The following is a 19,689-nucleotide window of genomic DNA, read 5'->3' on the forward strand; positions in this document are numbered from 1 at the left end:
GTGTCGGAACTCTGTAGAGGGAAGGGACCAGCCCACGGTGACACCTGGCGGCAACCCTTGCAGGAGAGGAGTGTGAGATCACACCCTGACTGTGGCCAGGGGTGCTGAGCTCTCCTAATGGACATGGGATGCATGGTGTCACCCCTCCTGTACTCATCTGAGCCTGACTCTGTGCCCCTGAGCTCCCTTGGTGTCAGCACCAAAAGAGACACTGCAAAGGGAAACTCTCCTCATTGCACTGAAGGTATCCAAGGAGCTTAGACTAGCGGGCTCGGAGGTTCTCCCATCTCTGCTGATGAAGGAGGAAGCCTGGCTTCCTGCTTCAACACGGTCACTGGGTCAAATTCAAATGAGAGAGAAGTGGCACAAAACAATTTTTTTTTTTTTTACTTTTTACAAGAATGTACCAGAGAAAAGTAAGAAAATAAAAGAAATGAACAACACAGAGTCTTGATGCTAGATACCCTGTGAATGATGAGTGGCTGCACATGGGATGTTATTGGTGCTGACATTGTACCCATCGAACCAGTTTCCTCAGTGCGTCCTTGAGTTCCTTGTTCCTCATGCTGTAGATGAGGGGGTTCACTGTTGGAGGCACCATCGAGTACAGAACAGCCACCACCAGAATCACAGCTGAGGAGGAGAAGGAGGGGGGCTTCAGGTAGGCAAAAAATGAGGTGCTGACAAACAGGGAGACCACGGCCAGGTGAGGCAGGCACATGGAAAAGGCTTTGTGTCGTCCCTGCTCAGAGGGGATCCTCAGCACAGCAGTGAAGATCTGCACATAGGACAGCACAATGAAAACAAAACACCCAAAGTCTAAACAGGCACTAACCACAATAACCCCAACTTCCCTGAGGTAGGAGTTAGAGCAGGAGAGCTTAAGGATCTGGGGAATTTCACAAAAGAACTGGTCCATGACATTGCCTTTGCAGAGTGGTATGGAAAATGTGTTAGCAGTGTGTAGAATAGCACTGAGAAAACCACTACCCCAGGCGGCTGCTGCCATTTTGGCACAAGCTCTGATGTTCATGATTGTGCCATAGTGCAGGGGTCTGCAGATGGCAATGTAGCGGTCGTAGGCCATGACAGTGAGAAGACAATACTCAGCCAAAACAAAAAAGACAACAAAAAATATCTGGGCAGCACATCCCGAGTATGAAATGACCCTGGTATCCCACAGGGAATGGGACATGGATTTGGGGACAGTGGTGGAGATGGTGCCAATGTCGAGGAGGGAGAGGTTGAGGAGGAAGAAGTACATGGGGGTGTGGAGACAGTGGTCGTAGGCTACAGCTGTGACGATGAGGCCGTTGCCCAGGATGGCAGCCAGGTAGATGCCCAGGAAGAGCAAGAAGTGCAAGATCTGCAGCTCCCACTTGTCTGTGAATGCCTGGAGAAGGAACTCATTGAGGGAGCTGCTGTTGGACATTTGCTCCCTTGGACTGTCCAAGGAGGAAAAGACAGTGACCAGTCAGGAGGGAATTCTCTGTTCAAAGCTCTTTCCCTCTCTCACAGACACCCCTACCAACACACACGCACACACACACACACACACACACACACTGCTTTACTCATGTCTGGACTTCCAATTTGTGCTGGTTGAATGTGCCATGAGGAACATGGGCCTCTGCCCACAGACTCCAGAGGGGTCAGTCCTGCTATAAGGCAGAAGGGTGGTTTAACATCTTCACCTCCAGTTCTGAGGCATTTTGACCACAAAAGCAACAGCTTCACTTTTGGGGGCTTTTCTGTTTGTTTGTTTGTCTGCTCTGCAGGGTAGGAATATGCAACCTTTCCACTGCTCTCCGTGTGAAGACTAGTGAGTCCTGAGAGGCAAAAGCTCTCCCTGTGCCCTAGGACAGGGATGGCACACTGGTCTCCACATCAGTCCCATTCCCAGCTGCCTTGGGCATGCACCTTTCTCAGCTAGGGGACAGTCTCAACCACAAGTTACCCTTAAAGGAAACTGGCCTCTGCTGACAGTGGTGGCCACTTGCAAAGCGCAGATCTGCAAACTCACCTCTCGCTCAGTTCAGATGTCCCAAGAGTGATGGAGAGGGTGGGACACAGCATATAGCTCCGATGATCAGAAGAAGGACTCTGTGACGTGGTGCTGATACTGAGGGAGCTTTTGACACCCAGTTTCTAGGCAAAAACACACAGTGCTTATTTCAGCTGCCCACATGCAGCCACCCCCAGCAGCATTTTCATCTCCTTAGCACCTCTGTGCCTTCTGCATGGGGCATTCAGCTGTCATGAATGTCCAGTAGAAGAGCTGTGCCCTCCTCGAGGGCAGCACACAGCTCAGCAGCACACTCCAGGGAGGGTGAAGTGTCTGAAAGGTGGGGGCTCCTGTAGGACAGCCAGCTCATTCCCCAGCCCCACGCACTGTGCTGCTTTGAGCCCCAAAGGCAAGAAGGGGTCCTCATCCTCTCACTCCATTGCAGACAACTCTGCGGCAGGAACCACAGGGTCTGGGCCAGACTCTGTAGCAGCAAATTTCATCCCCAGAAAGCCCAAGAGCAAGAGCAAGAGTGGCCCGGACACGGGGAGAAACAAGGAGCAACACCTTGGTGCTTGTCTAGGATGGCAAAGACAGAAGGAGAGAGGGACACTGAGGAAGGTCTTCCCCTAACCCAGCTGTGCACACCACCTCCCAGATGGAGACTTCACAGGGTGGTTGCTCTCAGCCCCTTTGTCATGTTTTAGGAAATGGGCAGGTGGCAGGAGAGCTGCTCCTCTCCTCTTCTGGGGCTCTGGCTGCCAAAAACGCAATTCCTGTCCGATATCCCATGGCCTTGAGGGCAGAGGGCTCTGCTGGGTGGCAGAGGAAAGATGAAGGCGGCTTGCTCAGGAGAAAGCACCTGCACTGCAGGGGCTGGCAGAGAACCGCCTGCACCCTGACCTCACATGAGGTGTCTGGTAGCAGTTTCCTCTCACTCTCTGACCATCTCTCTGCTGCTTGGAGATGTCCTTGCTGGGAGCTGTTCCTCTGTCCCCACACAGGTCCCATCCCACCCACTGTCATCTCAGCTCTGCCCTGCAGAAACCTCCAAGCAGCAGGAAACTGCCCAGCAGCATCTCTCTGTTTGCAGGTGTTAAAGAGCAGACCAGAAAATCTCTGATGAGACTGGCAAGGTGATGTTGGTGCTGCCTGTAGGCTGAGGAGTGGTGAAGGCACCTGCAAACCTATTCATCCTTCTGGGTGATGGTGAAGATCTTAGCCCCTTGTTTAAACCTGACTGCTGCATTTCCATTCCCACCATGCAGAGACAAGTCCTCTTGAGAACACCACTCTCAAAATGTCCTGCTGGTGAGCTGGAGCTGTGAGCAGCCCTGACCCACGCAGCACCGTCTCAGCCGGAGAATGAACCTGCCCTCCTTGGGGTGGCCCCTCCTCACCCAGAGCTTCTCCCTCTAGCACTGTGGGGAGCTCCCCAGGCAGGCTGAGTGCTGACCCTCACAGGCAGCAGAGTCACTGTTCCAGGCACACAGCACCGTGGGGTGCACGGACACTGCTCTGAATCATAGCACTGGTCAGACCTGGGTGCACTCCCTGGCTTCACATCCCTGCAGCCATCTCTGAGAGAAGGGAGCAAGATCCCTTGTCCCTGTGATGGTGTGGCAGGAAATCCCTGCTCTGAAGCATCTCCTCCTCCTCTGCAAAGGAGAAGGCAGCAGAGTGATCCTTTAAAACCCTACCACTCACGGGATAGCTGGATTCAGAAGATCTTTCCAGGAAGCTCAGTAGTCTTGCTCTACAGCCAGAGACTTACTGTATGAAGATCTGTGAAGATTCCTCCCACAGTGAGCTCTCCTCTGTCCTCCCATGCCACACTGCCTTCCGTGTCTCTCTGCCCTGTCTCATCTCATGTCAGCAGCAGCAGGCAGAGCCCGGAGCCCTGCTGCTCTTTGCAGAGGAGCTGCTCCTGCACACAGCTGTCTCTGGGCAGTGCTGCCAGGTTACCATGAGGTCCCTCTGTCCCCAAAGCCTGGCCCCACTCAGGAGCAGGGGCCCAGCTGAAGTCCTGACTTTCTCTGTCCCTTGTGCTCCCTCCTCCTGGGAAATGTTCACTGAAGTAGACTAAAATAACCAGCTATTGTGCTTTTCTAAAGCGTGGAGAGAAATAGAATTCCAACATTGCAGTTTATTTCATCAGAGGATGGCTATCTATCAAAGGTGGAAATGTCCCACACTGGAAGGCCCTCTTCCCATCTCTTAACTAGGCAGGACACCTAGAGGCGACAAGAGGGGAGCTCATGGACACATGGTTCAGGTTTTCATTCAGATGAATCAATCTGGGCAGGTCATGCCAGCTTAGAAGCCCCTGAACTGTAGTGGGATTCATTTTCCTCCCGTGAACCCTACAAACACACAGGAGGTGGGATTCCCCTTACCAAGCCAAAGTGAGCACAACAGAGGTGTCTGCGTGGGACCTCCTTGTCTAAGCTCCAATTGTAATCCCTGGAGCTGGAGGGTGGGAGTCAGTTGCTCACACACAAACACATAGGGACAGTTGAAGAGACAGAGGTGGTCCAGGCATCTGCCAGTCTCTGCTTGCTCTGATGGAGGAAGTGTGAGACCCACATCCTTCTGGAGCATCAGTTGGGGGCCAGGTGGGGAATTTCCTTGGCCATCTAAAAGGACACTAGATGCCTACTACAACTAGAGCTCATCTCACTAGTAAGCTAAGACACAGGCAGATCGCAGTGTTAAAAACAGCTAATGTAATTCAGTGCAGACACATGATTTAATGACATAAAATAGGCTGGCAGGGCCATTTCAGGTGCCTGGGGTGTCCAGCACAACCACGTCTCTCTAGTAGATACAGCATGGCACCTACAGCAAAGCTATGCCCCTTTGGATTGCATGTTGGGCAAGTGCTTCAGGGCATCTCAGGTTCCTGCCTGTGCCCAAACAAAGGAATCCCACCACTGCCTTTAGGCAAAGTCTGTACTGTCTGCATCCAAATGTGATTCATAAATGGGCGGCACATCACACCAACATCTCTGTACTGTAGAACCCTTATAGCTCTCCTCCTTCTGTATCTCTTCTCACCCCCCAATATGAACATGGACTAGGCTAACAATGTCCTCAGGGTGGCTGGATCACAGGCTGCGCAGGCCCAGGGACTTCTTCACTGCCACCTTGTCCTTCCTGGAGACTGGTTCAAGAAGTCTGTCACAGGCCCAGCGGTGCTGCAGAGTCAGCTTGGACCACCAACCCCTCTCCTACCACTCCTGCATGGCCCAGCTCTGTTCCTCCTTGGCCTCGGGTACTACAGGGTTTGCTCTCTCAGTAGGAGCCTCCTTTCACCATTACATTGACACCTACTATCCATGCCAGCACGGCACCATGTGCAATCAGGGCCTTTTCGTACTTAAGGTCCTTGGTAACAGGCAGCTCTGAAGGGCAGAGGAGCTCAGGAAAGCCAGCAGGTCTTTAAGGACAGCACCCATCAAGCACAAGAATCCTCCATAACAAACAGTTTGTAAAATTAACAGACATCTCTGGACACCAGCTTGGCTAAACAGGGAACTCCCATGTGAGCCCCAGGGCAATCAGGCAGCATACGGAAAGGGGAAGAAGGCCGAGGCTGCAAAGGAGGAATTTAGAAATATTGTCCAGCAAAGTCGGGATGGTGTTAAGGAAGCCAAAGCTCCCCTGGCATAGAGACACTTGCAGGGGATGTGAAGGACAGGAAGAAGAGCTGCTACTGCTTCAGTGACAGTAAAGGAATAAACAAGGAAATGTGGGCTCACTGCTGACTGGGGCAGGGATTCTAGCAAAAGTGGATGTAGCTAGGCCTGGGGAAGTCAAGTCCTTCCTGGCTTCAGTCTTCACCCACAAGGTCTCCTCAGCTGTTGTGCCTAGAGTCAGGACTCCTGAGGAGAAAACTAACAGTGCCTAAGTCTCTAGAACTCAACCCATAGAAGTCTATGGGCCTGGATGGCTGGCATCCATGGACATGGAGAGAGCTGGCTGCTCTGACAGCAAGACTGCTCCGTGTCATCTTTGAAAGACTGTGGAGATCAGGGGAGGTCCCAAAGAACAGAAGAAGGAATATGTGCCCATCTTCAAAAAAGGCCAGAAGGACAACCCAGGGAGCTGCAGAGCATTCAGGCTTATGTTACTGAGGAGAGTGTCATGGAGCCAAACCTCTGCAATCACCTTTCTGGGCACATGAAGAAGGTGCCTGGATTCAGCATGGATTTACTGAAAGTAAATCATTCCTGACCCACCTGATTGCCTTCTGTGGTAAAAGGCCTGCACTTGTGGAGAAGAGAGTAGTGGATGTCCAGGAGATATCCAGATGGGTGAAAAGCTGATTGGATGATGGAGCTGAGAGGGCTTTCATGAATGGGTCATGCTTGACCAGGAAGCCAGAGAAAGGTGGGGTATGCAGGGGTCTACTCCACATCCTGTCCTCTTTGAAAGGCTCATCAGTGGGACAGAACAACACGTGCATCAGGACAGGCAGAGACCTGACTGGCAGAGGAGTGACCCCGAGGAGAAGGCCCTGGACATTACGACAGGTGCCATATGAGCCAGTGGTGCATGCACACCACAAATGAGGCCAGCTGCATACAGGACTGCATTAGGAAGAGCGTGGCCACCCAGGCAAGGGCAGTTCTTATCCCCCTGGTGTGGCCACATGTCTGGAACAGTGTGTGCCAGTGTGGTATGCCCTGTGCTGGAGGAATGTGGAGCAACTGGAGAGGGTCCAGAGGAGGTCTGCCAAGATGGCGTTGGGGGCCTGAAGCACATGGCCCATATGGAGAGGCTGAGGGACTGAGGCTTCTTTAGCCTGCTGAAGTGGAAGCTAAGGCCAGTGCAGTAGTCACCTGTGACTGCCTGTGACAGGGTGATTTCAGAGATGAAGGAGCTTTTCTTGGTAGTGGGAAGCAGCATGAGAAGGGGAAAGAGGCAGAAAGTGCATCTTGAGAGGTTCAGACTGGACTTCAGGTAACAAGAATGTCACTCATAGGGTAGTGCTGTGGTGCAACAGGACTCCCAGAGGGACTCCGTGATCAGCCCCTTGCCTTTTGTTTCAAGGAGCAGCCAGCAAGGACAGTGGGATGTCACTAAAGGTGGGGGGATGCTGCAGTGAGAGCAAGGTGGGGAAGCAGGTTGGGTGTCTACAGGCTGAAGGGAAACAGGTGCAGATTTGGAACAGCATAGGACAGTCTGTGGTGGAGATGACCGAGGGCAATGCCAAGGCTGAAAGCCTCCAACAGAACTGAGGTCTTTGTCCTCTTGCCTATGGCTAGTGTCTCTGCCACAGAGGACTATGAGAAGATGACGTTTCCTTACAGCACTGTGGCCTTGCTGCCTCCTCACCTCCACGGAGACCAGGAGGTGCTGTATCGTTGTCCTGCACTTGACATTGTGCTCCCCCCCACCCCAACACTGCCCCCAGGAAGAGTCCAGAGAAAAGTGTGAGGAGAAGGATCTCCCAGTGCAGGGGCTGGCTATGGTTCTTGGCCATCCTGCTTGATAAGACACATCAAGGTTAACTTGGCATCACAGCCACCCTCACATTGCCTTTGCCTACCTGCAATCAGGGCCTACAACTTTTGGCTCTAATTAGCCCCTGGAGAGACTTTGTTGGTAATGGCCCTCAGTGGGACCTGTTAACGCTCCAGGAAACTTGGGGATTTGCTTCTGACATAAACTTCTTGAGAGATTTCTTCAGTCTCCTCTCAGCATCGGAGGTTCATGGACTCAGCACCAAAGACACCCGAAGGGTCATTAAAATACAAAAACCCCTAAGGAGCCATGCCTCTCCCCATAATTTTCTTCAGCTCTTCAATTCTTGTGCTGTGGCTAATTGGAGAGGTTTCAGCAGTGTATTTACAAGAGGAAGATTTCAATGACCACCTGAAAAAAAAAAAAAGGATTTCTGCTTTTAAAGGTTTCCTTATTTTTCAGCTTATAACCTAGAGTGATATTCACCTTCTCCAACTGTTATTGATCCGGAGTGTCTCCTAACGAAGTCTGGACATGTAGGAAAAGCACCATCCTGGAGGTCAGACATCCATGCAAAATATTCCTCCCCACCTCCCCAACCCTGCCACTTCCCTCATCAGCCACCGGGGACTTCGATCACTCTTGTTCAAATCGAACCTTTTGCCACTCAAGGCTGCAGCTGAATGTTACAGCTCATGTGCACCAATTCCCACCTGCTTTCCTTAGACAACGAGCTGCAAACAGGCACAGAAGGATTTGTCTTAATTGCGATCAAACACAAATAAACTTGATCCAGTGTCATAAGAAGTAAAATACACTCCTCAACTGTATGTCAAGTCCAAGTTGTCTCCAGTGAGGTCCACGGTCTACAAGGAGCAACCTTCCTTGAACTGTTCTTCACAAATAGATAGGAAAGGCTGGATAGACACACAGTGCAGGAGTTGGTTGAAGAGACAATTAGACTCCTGAAAGATGAGGCAAGCTTCAGACTCCCTGAAGCTCAAAGCAGCAACTAGAGAGTTGAGAAGTATCTGAATGACAAAGAGTAAGGGGAGGAGGAAGACTGGAAAACTATGGAAAGTGCATATGTCCATACCGTCTGATACAAATTTCACTGTAGAAATGACCAGTGTAATCCGGGAATGTGGAAATAGGTGAATGATTAGTGAGGTTAAAATTACAGCATAACAGATGGAGCAGTGGTAACGCAAGTTAAGGGGAAGATCAACATTTCTTCTCTGGAGATTCAGGCCCTTCCTCAAAATTTCCATTACATCATCATGGGAAAGACTGACATTTGATTATTCAGTCCTTTCAGCTAATGAAAATGTTCTCATATATATATCTATTTTAATGTTGAAAACAGTTCTTCACCTTTCCAGGCAGAGCTCAGCTGTCCAACCACAAGCACCCAGTGGCACTTGGAGAGGCCCCAGTGTCTCTGAGGCACCTGCCTGGGCCTGACAGCTCGCACAGGAGACGTGCAGGAGACCGGAGCCCCTCGGAGCTGCAGAGGGAGGCTGGGCACTAGAGGGGACCAGGGCACTTGCAAAGGCACCGGCCCTCCATGACCCTGTGACTGCATCCCACCCCAGTTCTGAAAATCACTTTCCTTTTCAGATAAAAAGATAATGTGGAATCGCTCCAGAAGACTAGCAGACTGAAACAGAACAAATCAAGAAAGACAATAAGAGCACACAAAAAAAAAGCTGGAAAGTATAACAAAGCATTTCCTTGCTTTAAATCTTTGTCTTAATTTCCTTCTAGTCTCAGTTTTAATGTCATTTCTAAACATTTCTCTTATAATCAGGCCTGCACCATTAAAAAAGATATTTTTGTGTCTCACACAGAGCCCAGCACTCAGAAAACCACCCCGTGCCCAGGGCTGTCCGTTCCACTCTTCACTCTTTGCACAGAGCACGTCACACTCTGAAGTGTCGGGTTCTCTCGACTGGTGAGGAAAGCAGGGTGACCAGCTTCATCTATTTTTGGGTGGCCAAATTTGCACAAATCTCAGCGTACCTGTATTACCATGACATTTTAAAGGAGTCCGTAAAACATCTAGCTACACTCCCTTTTCATTCCCTGCACAGTCAATGAAGTGCGACTTCATTTTGGGGGACAACAGGGAGGAGGTTGATCTCACCCCAGGCCAGACCCCATCAGTGCAGATGTCTCTGCCTAACCCAGCTCTCTGGACTTCCCTTTCTAGTCAATGCAGGGAAATAAGTTGTCTCAACTGAGTTGTTTTGAGAAGCATTTCCAAATGACAAGCTAAGGTCCCATACGAGCCACCTCCAAAATTTCCAGCACACAGGGCACCCCCAAGGGCCCCACAACACACAAAGCCCAGCTCTCCAGCCCTTCCATTCCCTCCTAGGCCTCCAAGGCCTAGCAACAGGCACTGCCTCTGAACATCCACTCACAGCCCCGGGCCTGCTCACTTCCCACCTCCAAGAAACAGAGCAAGTGCTCTCCCAGGGGCTGGTCAGGCCAGCTCTTGCCTCTCGCTTGGGCCTCAACTTCTCTGAACAAGAAATCTCTTTGAAAATGGGGCCCTTACTTTTTTGGGGGGTGACATTCCTTCTGTCTCCTCCAACAGCCTTTGCACCCATTCTCCAATGACTGCATACGTGCACAGAAAATCAGAGACCTCTAACGTGTTTCAGTTCCAAATGTGCCATAAAAGCAGGTGGACACCTCAAAGACAGAGACAGCATTCAGACCTGGCAGGAAAATCTCACAAGCTCCCTGCTGTTTTGACAGGGGCAATTTCTAAAGCACACACACCCTGGAGATAAGAGATTACTAACACGTCTGCTCACACCAGCACTAGATTCATTTAGCAGCCTCAAAAGTCTAGCTGGACTCCCTAGCTGACCGGCAGGAGGCTGCAAGTGTCTACTTAGCAACAAGTGGAAAGTCAAACTCCAGGTCCATGTTCACCAGAGAACATCATCCGCATTTTAAATATAGTAGTGGTAACTCAACATGATGGAGTGGAATAAAATGTGTGTCAGATGATGGGGAACATCGACTTCTGCTTGATTAAGGAGTTGCATTTCTGTACTGCTGTGGAGCTCTGCAGGGCTCAATCCCTCCTCTGAGCACATGCAACAAACCCAGAAGTGACCTCACCACCATCATGCAAGCCATGTGTCTTCGCCTGACCTGTCAACTGCTCAGGTAGAAATGACCTCACAAGCACCTTTCCAGCCACATCTCTGCTACTACCCAATCTGTTCAGCGCTCAGAAGTGTCCTCACAATCAACAACCAAGCCTTCTTCCTCCAGCTGGCCTATCAGGTGCTCAGGCAGAAGTGACCTCAGAATCAATACCGAGCCATGTGCCTCCTGCTGGCCTGTCAGCTACTGACAAAGAATTGCTTTGACATTGGTGATTTTCTGGCACAGCTCTCTTAGTCACTAGTGACCTCACTGCCCACACCTTGTCCCTGCAGCTCTGGCCACCTGCACCTCCCCCTGCCTCCCCCAAGGCTCAGCCAGCTCCTGAACAGCCTCCCTGAGTCACCTCGTGGCTTCACAATGCTCAGAGTGCAGCAAAACACCCAGTATGGACCAGTTACTACCCCAAAAAAGATTAGCTTTTGCCTAGGTAGTCTCTACACGTAGACCATAAAACTTAGGAATTGGAAAAAGGCCTGCAAGTAACTATTTTTGAAAAAGATGATTTCATGGGATGAGCAATTAGGAACCTGAAGACAGCAGGGCTTCATGTCCCAGTCAAGGGGAGAAGCCTTCCCGCAACTCACAAGTCTGGTTCCTTCCCCAATGCTGAACAAACCCAGAAAATCCTCTACACATCCAGGACAACCAGCGTTCTCCTGTTTTATGCCCTGACAATTGGAGACACACGGAAGGACTCAGGCCAGGGCATCTCAGCTGGTGAAACCAGCAGAGCCACAATTCAGCAACTCTTCACCCTGACCTAGGAGCATGGAAAGAACAACGGCAAGTGGGAGCACTGGCCATTCAGCCACTTTCAAGGCCCTTGACAAGCAAAACAGCTCCCACTTACACAGCTGCTCTGGAAACACCCCCCAGGCTGCTGCCAGGGTCACAGGTCTCAGGACAAAGCAAGAGGCAGGAAGCAAAAACAACAGCTAAGGCACGGCGTGACATGCAGGGACAGCCTCTCTCAGAGCCACTCGGAAATGCTGTTTTCACAACAAAAGACACCATTGGGAAGGGCCCCTCACAAGGACACCAGCAGCCTGCTCACACTTTGCCCAGCAGCTCCCAAACACAGCTCCGAGCAGCACCTGGGGCTGCGGTGGCAGCAGCAGCTCAGGGAAATGCTTTAACATGGGTCTCCAAACCCCGGCAGTGGCTAAGCTTCCTGCCCCCAACCCCAGCAGCCGCCCCGGCCCAGCTGCTCGCGGCAGGCCGCCACGTCTGGCTGCAGGGCAGCTGCCCGCTCTGTCCCCGGTCGCTCTGTGCCGTGCTCACGGCCCCACCAGCCCCTGCTGCAGCTCCTGCAAGAAAGCAGCCCCGGGGCCAGCACCGCTGCCCCTGCCCCGGCAGGAGGGCACCCGCCGGCAGCTGAAGGCGCCCACAGCCCCACCAGCCCCGCTCACACCCGCTCTCGCCTGCTCCCTCGCTACGGCTTTGCTCCTGCCCTGCTTTCACGACTTTTTTCTTTCTATATGGTGGACTTTGATTGGCTGACAGAGCTGTCAGTCAAATCCAGCCCCACCTTCCTCTTTCCAGCCAATAGGAGTGCAGCACTGGGGGCGTTGCCATGGAAACATTGCAGCCTCCTGCCCTGGCGGCCAGCTCTGCTGCCTCCCCTCCCCCCATGGTCGAGCGCCATGTTGTGGGCAGTGGCGCGGGGCATTGTGGGGTGTCGCGGGGCCTTGGGGCAGCGCGGCCCTGTGTGCCCACGCAGTGTGGGACCCCAGGGCGTGGCCACTGCCCCGCCGGGGCTGGACTCTGCCCCAGCTCCTGGCTGCCCTGCACTCGCGGGCCATTCCGGGCGTGGGGGAGCAGCCCCGGGGCCTGTGCTGGTGCTAGCCCTGGCACTGGCATGGGGGCCCTGGGCATGGCTGGGGCGGCAGAGCCCGTGGGCAGTGTCCTGCTGCCCCAGGGCAGGGCAGGGCAGGTACCTGTTGCCCGTGGGGCCCTGGACCCCTGCCCGCAGCTGCCCCAGGGCTCGTCAGTCCTCGCACTGCACCTGGCAGGGCTGGGCCGTGGCCAGGCAGGAGCTGCTCTCTGCGGGGCCGGGCTGGGCCCCAGCAGGTCACTCCAGAGGGCTGAGGAGACCTGGGGGCACGGGGCAGCCAGGGGCAGAGCAGCTCTGGGCCTGCTGGTGCTGGGCAGCGGAGGTGTGTGTCTGGGAGGGGGCTGGGGGAGATGGCCCTGCTGGACTGCCCCCAGCACTGCCCCCCATGGCTCAGAGAAAAATGCTTGAGGTGAGCAGGGACTTGTGGGGTGGCCATGGCACCCCCACCTGTTCCCAAGCTGCTCTCCCCAACAGGCTGTCTTCTGGGTGCAGAGGTTTGACCCCCATTTGCAGGAGGACAGGGGCTGAGGCCATCTGAGGACAAGATCTCTGAGCCCAAAACATGCTTTGCCAAGTTGGAAATATAAAGGGATCCAGGGGGAAGGAACAGAGGTTCTCCCAAAGGAGCAGACATTGTGGGGTTTTTACAAGGTAAAGGATCCATTTCTTGTATGGGCATTTCCAGCAGGCTCTTGAGAGCCCCACGGGAGCTGCAGGACACCCCAGGTGCAGGACACAGGACCCCTTTCTTGCCAGAGGCAGATGCCAAAGGGGGACCCACTCCCAGGGAAACCTGGCCATGGATTGCCCCCACCCTCCACAAGGGGACAGAGCCATCCCCACAGGAGCCTTGGTGCTCAGGGCAGCCCCAGCCTCAGGACCCAGGAGTCCTGACTGCCACACTGTCCCCTGAGCCAGACGGGACCCTCAGGCAGGGCTCTTGTGGCAGCCCGCAGCCCTGTCCTGTCATCCTCCCAGCTCAGGACCCACAGCCGTTTTTGCAGTTAACTGTCTCTGTGTGAGACCTCAGGAAGGAACTCTTAAAGCCCTTACCGTTGGTGGAGAGCTGCAGGAGTGCTGGGAACAAGGAACTGTGGTGCAGGCTGACGGTCTCTGTCCAACCGTTCTCCATCTCTCTTACCCCCTTGCCTTAGGATTGCCTGTCCAGCCAGGGAGGAGGGACAGTCTTCCTGTCTCATCACCCAAACTCCTCTCCAAAGTGTCCCTTCTCCTCTGCCTGTCAGTGAGGGGTCCCATCATGGTCCCACTGCTTCCTGTCCTCCATCCTTGCTATGGAGCGGCTGTGAAGAGCAGTGATGGGGAGTGCAGTGCTCAGCAGCTCCTGGCCATTGCAGGGAAGTGAGGGTACTGCCGCGGCACTGGGGAGACCTTCCTGTGATGTGGCACATCCCACTGTGACCTCAGCTCGTGTCATGTGGGGGCTCAGTAGGTCACCGCCATGGAGATGGCACAGTCAGGGAGAGAGCTGAGAGATTTCCCCTCATGTTCTGGAAAGCAGATACCTCCCATCACTCCAGTTATTTTCCAAAACTTGCTGAAAAATCCTTCAGGAACATCCCCAGATGGTGCCAGAGGCTGTGAGATATGAAAAAGGGGACCCTGGAAAGGTCATTTCTGTCAGGTCTCTGCACTGGGCAGACCTGTGTGGGAAGCTGGGGTTTGGGGTTGGTTTAGGATATGGTATTTTTCAAAGACAGGATCAAAGTCATGTGGGATGAAACAGCACAAAGTGTGGCCACAAGCTGAGATGCTTTGGTGAGCCTCCAAACTGATTTCTCCTGTGGGTCACTCATTTTGTAGAAGCAGGATGTAGGACAATCTGGGGCAGGATGCAGCCTTCCTCCTTGAGGCACCAAAGCAGGCTCTTTGTTGTTAGAAGTCCTCAGCAAGGTTTCTCGGTCTGTGATGCTTATGATAGAGATGGTACGCCAGAAAAGAGCCAATGTGCCCTTAACACACATCATCCAGAGAGCTTTATCTGGGACCCTGGTCCCTGCCATGCTTCATAGCCATGGTTACTGTAGTGCACGAACATGGTGCTGGCAGTTATTAAGAACAAAAACATATTTGGCAATGGTAAAAATTGTGTGAAGTTTTGGAAAGGAGGATTTTTGTCAATTATTGCATTGAGTTATGTTTTGAGAAGGTTTCAACTTAGGAGTAGAATCTCCTTTTGGGGCTTGATTCATTTGACCACATAGAGAGGCTGTTGCTGCCTGAGATGCCCTGGAGTAGCTGTGTTCCCATGTGGTGCTGTAAATTTTGGAGGTGGCTCGTATGGGACCTTAGCTTGTCATTAGGAAATGTATCTCAAAACAACTCAGTTGAGGGAACCTGTTTCCCTCCATTGACTAGAAAGGGAAGTCCAGACAACTGGGTCTGGCATGGGGTGAGATCAACCTCCTCCCTGTTGTCTCCTAAAATGAAGTGGCACTTCATTGACCGTGCAGGGAAGGAAAAGGGAGTGTAGCTAGGTGTTTTAGGGACTCCTTTAAAACATTGCTTTAACACGGGTCTGTTGAGATTTGTGCAAATTTGGCCACCCAAAAATAGATGAGGCTGGTCACCCTGCTTTCCTCACCAGTTGAGGGAGCCTGACACCTCAGAGTGTGACATGCTCTGTGCAAAGAGTGAGGGGTGGCACGGACAGGCATCGGGCAAGGGTGTTTTTCTGAGCACTGGGCTCGGTGTGAGACACACAAATATCCTGTTTAGTGGTGTAGGCCTGATTATAGCTGAAATGTTTAGAAAATGACATTAAAATTGAAACAAGAAAGAAATTAAGACAAAGATTGAAAGCAAGGAAATGCTTTGTTATACTTTCCAGCTTTTTTTGTGTTCTTACTGTCTTCCTTGATTTGTTCTGTTTCTGTATACTAGTCTTCTGGAGTTGATTCTGGATTATCTTTTTTTCTGAAAAGGAAAGATTTTTAGAACTGGGGTGGGATGCAGTCACAGGTTCACAGACGGCTGGTGCCATTACAGGTGCCCTGGTCCCCTCTGGTGCCCAGCCTCCCTCTGCAGCTCCAAGGGGCTCTGGTCTCCCGCAGGTCCTCTGGGAGAGCTGCCAGAGCCAGGCAGGTGCCTCAGAGACACCGGGGCCTCTCCAAGTGCCACTGGGTGCTTGTGGTTGGACACCTGAGCTCTGCCTGGAAGGGTGAAGAACTGTTCTCAGCATTTAAAAAATAAATAAATGAGAACATTTTCATCAGCTGAAAGGACTTAATAATGTTGATGAGATGTCAGTGTTTTCCCATGATGATGTAATGGAAATTTTGAGGAAGGGCATGAATCTCAGGAGAAGACATGTTGATCTGCCCATTAACTTGTGTTACCGCTGCTCTGTCTGTTATGCTGTAATTTTAATCTCACTAATCATTCATCTATTTCCACATTCCCGGATTAAGCTGATCATTTCTACAGTGAACTTTGTGTCAGACGGTCTGGGCACATGCACTTTCCATAGTTTTCCAGTCCTTCTTGTCCCCTTACTCTTTCTCATTCAGATACCTCTTAACACTCCAGTTGCTCCTTTGAGCTTCAGGGAGCCTGGAGCTTGCCTTGTCTTTCAGCAGTCTAATTGTCTCTTCAACCAACTCCTTCACTGTGTCTTTATCCAGCCTTTCTTATCTATTTGTGAAGAACATTTCAAGAAAGGTTATTTCTTGTAGACTGTGGACCTCACTGGAGGCAACTTGGACTTGACATACAGTTGAGGAGTGTATTTTACTTCTTATGACACTGGATCAAGTTTATTTGTGTTTGATCGCGATTAAGACAAATCCTTCTGTGCCTGTTTGCAGCTAGTTGTCTAAGGAAAGCAGGTGGGAATTGGTGCACATGAGCTGTAACATTCAGCTGCAGCCTTGAGTGGCAAAAGGTTCAATTTGAACAAGAGTGTTCTAAGTCCCCAGTGGCTGATGAGGGAAATGTCAGGCCTGGGGAGCTGGGGAGGAAGGTTGTCCATACAGTGTCTGACCTCCAGGATGGTGCTTTTCCTACATGTCCAGACTTCATTAGGAGACATTCTGGATCAATATCAGTTGGAGAAGGTAGATATCACTCTAGGTTATAAGCTTGAAAATAAGGAAACCTTTAAAAGCAGAAATCCTTTTTTTTTTTTCAGGTGGTCATTGAAATCTTCCTCTTGTAAATACACTGCTGAAACCTCTCCAATTAGCCACAGCACAAGAATTGAAGAGCTGAAGAAAGTTATGGGGAGAGGCATGGCTCCTTAGGGGGTTTTGCATTTTAATGACCCCTTGGGTGTATTTGGTGCTGAGTCCATGAACCTCCGATGCTGAGAGGAGACTGAAGCAACCTCTCAAGAAGTTTACGTCAGAAGCAAATCCCCAAGTTTCTTGGCGCGTTAATGGGTCCCACTGAGGGCCATTACCAACAAAGGCTCCCCAGGGGCTGATTAGAGCAGAAAGTTGGAGGCCCTGATTGCAGGCAGGCAAAGGCAATGTGAGGGTGTCTGTGATGCCAAGTCAACCTTGATGTGTGTTATCAAGCAGAGTGACCAGGCACTGACAACCAGCTCCTGGTTAGGGTGATGCTTTCCATCACGCATTGCTCAGAGCTCTTGCTGGGGGCAGCGTGCAGGTGGGGATGCACAATGCCATGTGCAGGACAACAATACAGCACCTCGCAGGCTCCTTGGAGGTAAAGAGGCAATGAGACCCGGTGCAATAAAGAAACATCATCTTCTCGTAGGCCTCTGTTGCAGAAACACCAGCCATAGCTAAGAGGACAAAGACCTCAGTTCTTTTGGAGGCTTTCAGCTGTGGCATTGCCCTTGGTCGCCTCCACCACAAACTGTCCTACGCTGTGCCATTCCTGTGCCTCTTTCCCTGCAGCCTGTAGACACCCAATCTGCTTCCCCACCTTGCTCTTACTGTGGGATCTCCCCGCCTTTACTGACGTCTCTTTTCCCTCACTTGCTTTTTGCTGAAACACAAAGCCAGGGGCTGGTCACAGACTCCCTCTGGGTGCCCTGTTGCACCGCAGCACAAGTGACATTGCTTTTTCTTGAAGTCCAGTCTGTACCTTTCAAGCTGCAGTTTATTTCCCCGTTTTTTGTGCTCTTTCCCGCTAACAAGAAAAGCTCCATCAGCTCTGAAGCCACCCTCCAAGCAGTCACATGCTGCTACTGCACTGGCCTTAGCCTCCACTTCACCAGGCTAAAGCAGCCCAGGTCCCTCAGCCTCTCCATACACTTTAGGCCCAGAATCCCATATTGGCAGACTCCTCTGGACCCTCTCCAGTTTCTCCCCATTGCTCCAGCACTGGACAGCCCACACTAGAACACACTCTTCTGGATGTGACCACACCAGTGCTAAGTTGAGGGGGATAATAATTCCACCCTCCATCTCCAGTGATTACAATGGGAGCTTAGACAAGGAGCTCCCATGCAGACACCAATGTTGTGCTCACTTTGGCTTGGAGAAGGGGAATCTCAGCTCCTGTGTTTCTGTGGAGTTCATGGGAGGGGTCTGAATCCCACTCCAGCCCAGGAGCTTCTAACCTGGTGTAAGATGCTTCAATGGACTCATCAGAATCAATATCTGAACCATGGGTGAATGACCTCCCTTCTTGTCCCCGTCTAGGTGTCCTGCCTAGTTCAGAGATGGGAATAGGGAGCTCCAGAGTGGGACGTTTCCACCTCTTGCAGATAAACATCCTCTGATGAGACTAACTGTAATGCTGGAATCAGTCTTCCTTCAGTGCTTAGGGAGGGACCATCGGTGATTATTTTAGTTTACTTCAGGGAACATTTCGCAGGAGGGGGGAGCACAAGGGAAAGAGAAATTCATGCCTTCAGCTGGGCCACTGTTGCCTAGTGGGGCCAGGCTTCTGGGATGGTAGGAGCTCATGGCAACCTGTCAGCACTGCCCAGAGACAGCTGTGTGCAGGAGCAGCTCCTCTGCAAAGAGCAGCAGGGCTCCAGGCACTGCCTGCTGCTGCTGACATAAGATGAGGGAAGGCAGAGAGAAGTGGAAGGCAGTGTGGAGTGGGAGGCCAGAGGAGAGCTCATTGCGGGAGAAATCTTCACAGCCCTTTACACAGTAAGTCTCTGGCTGCAGGGTAATTCTGCTAAGGTGCCTGGAGGGGACTTCTGAGCCCAGCCCAGCCCATGACTGATAGGCTTTTTAAGAATTTCTCTCCCTGTTCTTCTAGTGCATAGGAGGAAGCGATGCTTTAGAGCAGGGGTCCCCTGCTCTATCACACCATCCCAGGGAGAGGCATGCTGCTACCTTCTCCCAGGGGCAGCTGCATGGGGGTGAAGCCTGGGTGTGCGCTCAGGTCTGTGCAGGGCTGCAGTTAGAGAAGTTCAGAGCAGTGACTCTGCCACCTGTGAGGGTCAGCACTCAGCCTGCCTGGGGAACTCCCTACAGCACTGCAGGACACAGCTCAGGGTGAGAGGAGCGACCCCCAGCAGGGCAGGTTCATTCTCCCATCGAGAGGGTGCTGCATGGATCAAGGCTGCTCACAGCTCTAGCTCATGCACAGGAGATGTCTGAGGAGTCTTTTCATGAGGAATATCAAGAGAAGGGCTACTTCAAAGGGAAGGAGCTTTGGGTTTCTGTGCTTTCAGTTTTCTCCCTAATTTTAGCAGGGAGAGATTTCTGTTTTGGCAAGGAACTGGGACTCCTAAACCTTCACTCTCAAAGATTAATAGGTCTGTGAGAACCCTCATCAAGCCGCTTTATCCTCAGCTTAGCCTACAGACAGCATTAGCATCACCTTTGTGGCCTCATAGGAGTTTATGTGACCTGCTCCTTAGGACCTGCATGAACAGAGATGCCCCTGGACAGTGCTCCATCCTGGGAGGTTTCCTCAGGGCAGAACTGAGCACACGGAGGGTGAGAAGGGGTCTGGGAGCACTGACTAGGAAAAAAATGTTGCGACAAAGAAAGAGCTGCCAGCAGGGACAGCTCCAGGCAGCAGAGATAGGCAGGGAATGAGAGGGAGCTGGCAGCAGAACCATCGTGGGAGAATGGATTTAGGCAAGTCATGGTCAGTACTTTTGACGCCAACATCTTCCTCTGAGCAAGCCCCCTGTGTCTCCTCTCCCACCCAGCAGAGCCTCTGCCCTGAAAGATATGGGGTCCAGGGCATGAGCCTTCTCCTCTGCAGCCAGACCTCCAGCAGAGGAGAGGGGGCCTCT

The 19,689-nt window shown here is 52.0% G+C and overlaps 1 protein-coding gene across 1 annotated transcript in view; it reads right to left on the reverse strand.

The window, feature by feature from the left end:
* Positions 1 to 257: 257 nt before the first annotated feature.
* Positions 258 to 19,689, reverse strand: part of LOC136995975 (olfactory receptor 14J1-like) — a gene marked incomplete at its 5' end in the record, with an annotated part of 73,166 nt that continues 53,734 nt past the window's right edge. The window contains 3 exons of the mRNA XM_067316970.1: positions 258 to 334; positions 991 to 1,445; positions 2,024 to 2,148. Coding sequence (XP_067173071.1) covers positions 258 to 334; positions 991 to 1,445; positions 2,024 to 2,148 — 657 coding nt within the window. The remainder of the gene's footprint in view (positions 335 to 990; positions 1,446 to 2,023; positions 2,149 to 19,689) is intronic.

This window comes from Apteryx mantelli, unplaced genomic scaffold, assembly GCF_036417845.1.
Source record: "Apteryx mantelli isolate bAptMan1 unplaced genomic scaffold, bAptMan1.hap1 HAP1_SCAFFOLD_20, whole genome shotgun sequence".
Taxonomy (NCBI): domain Eukaryota; kingdom Metazoa; phylum Chordata; class Aves; order Apterygiformes; family Apterygidae; genus Apteryx; species Apteryx mantelli.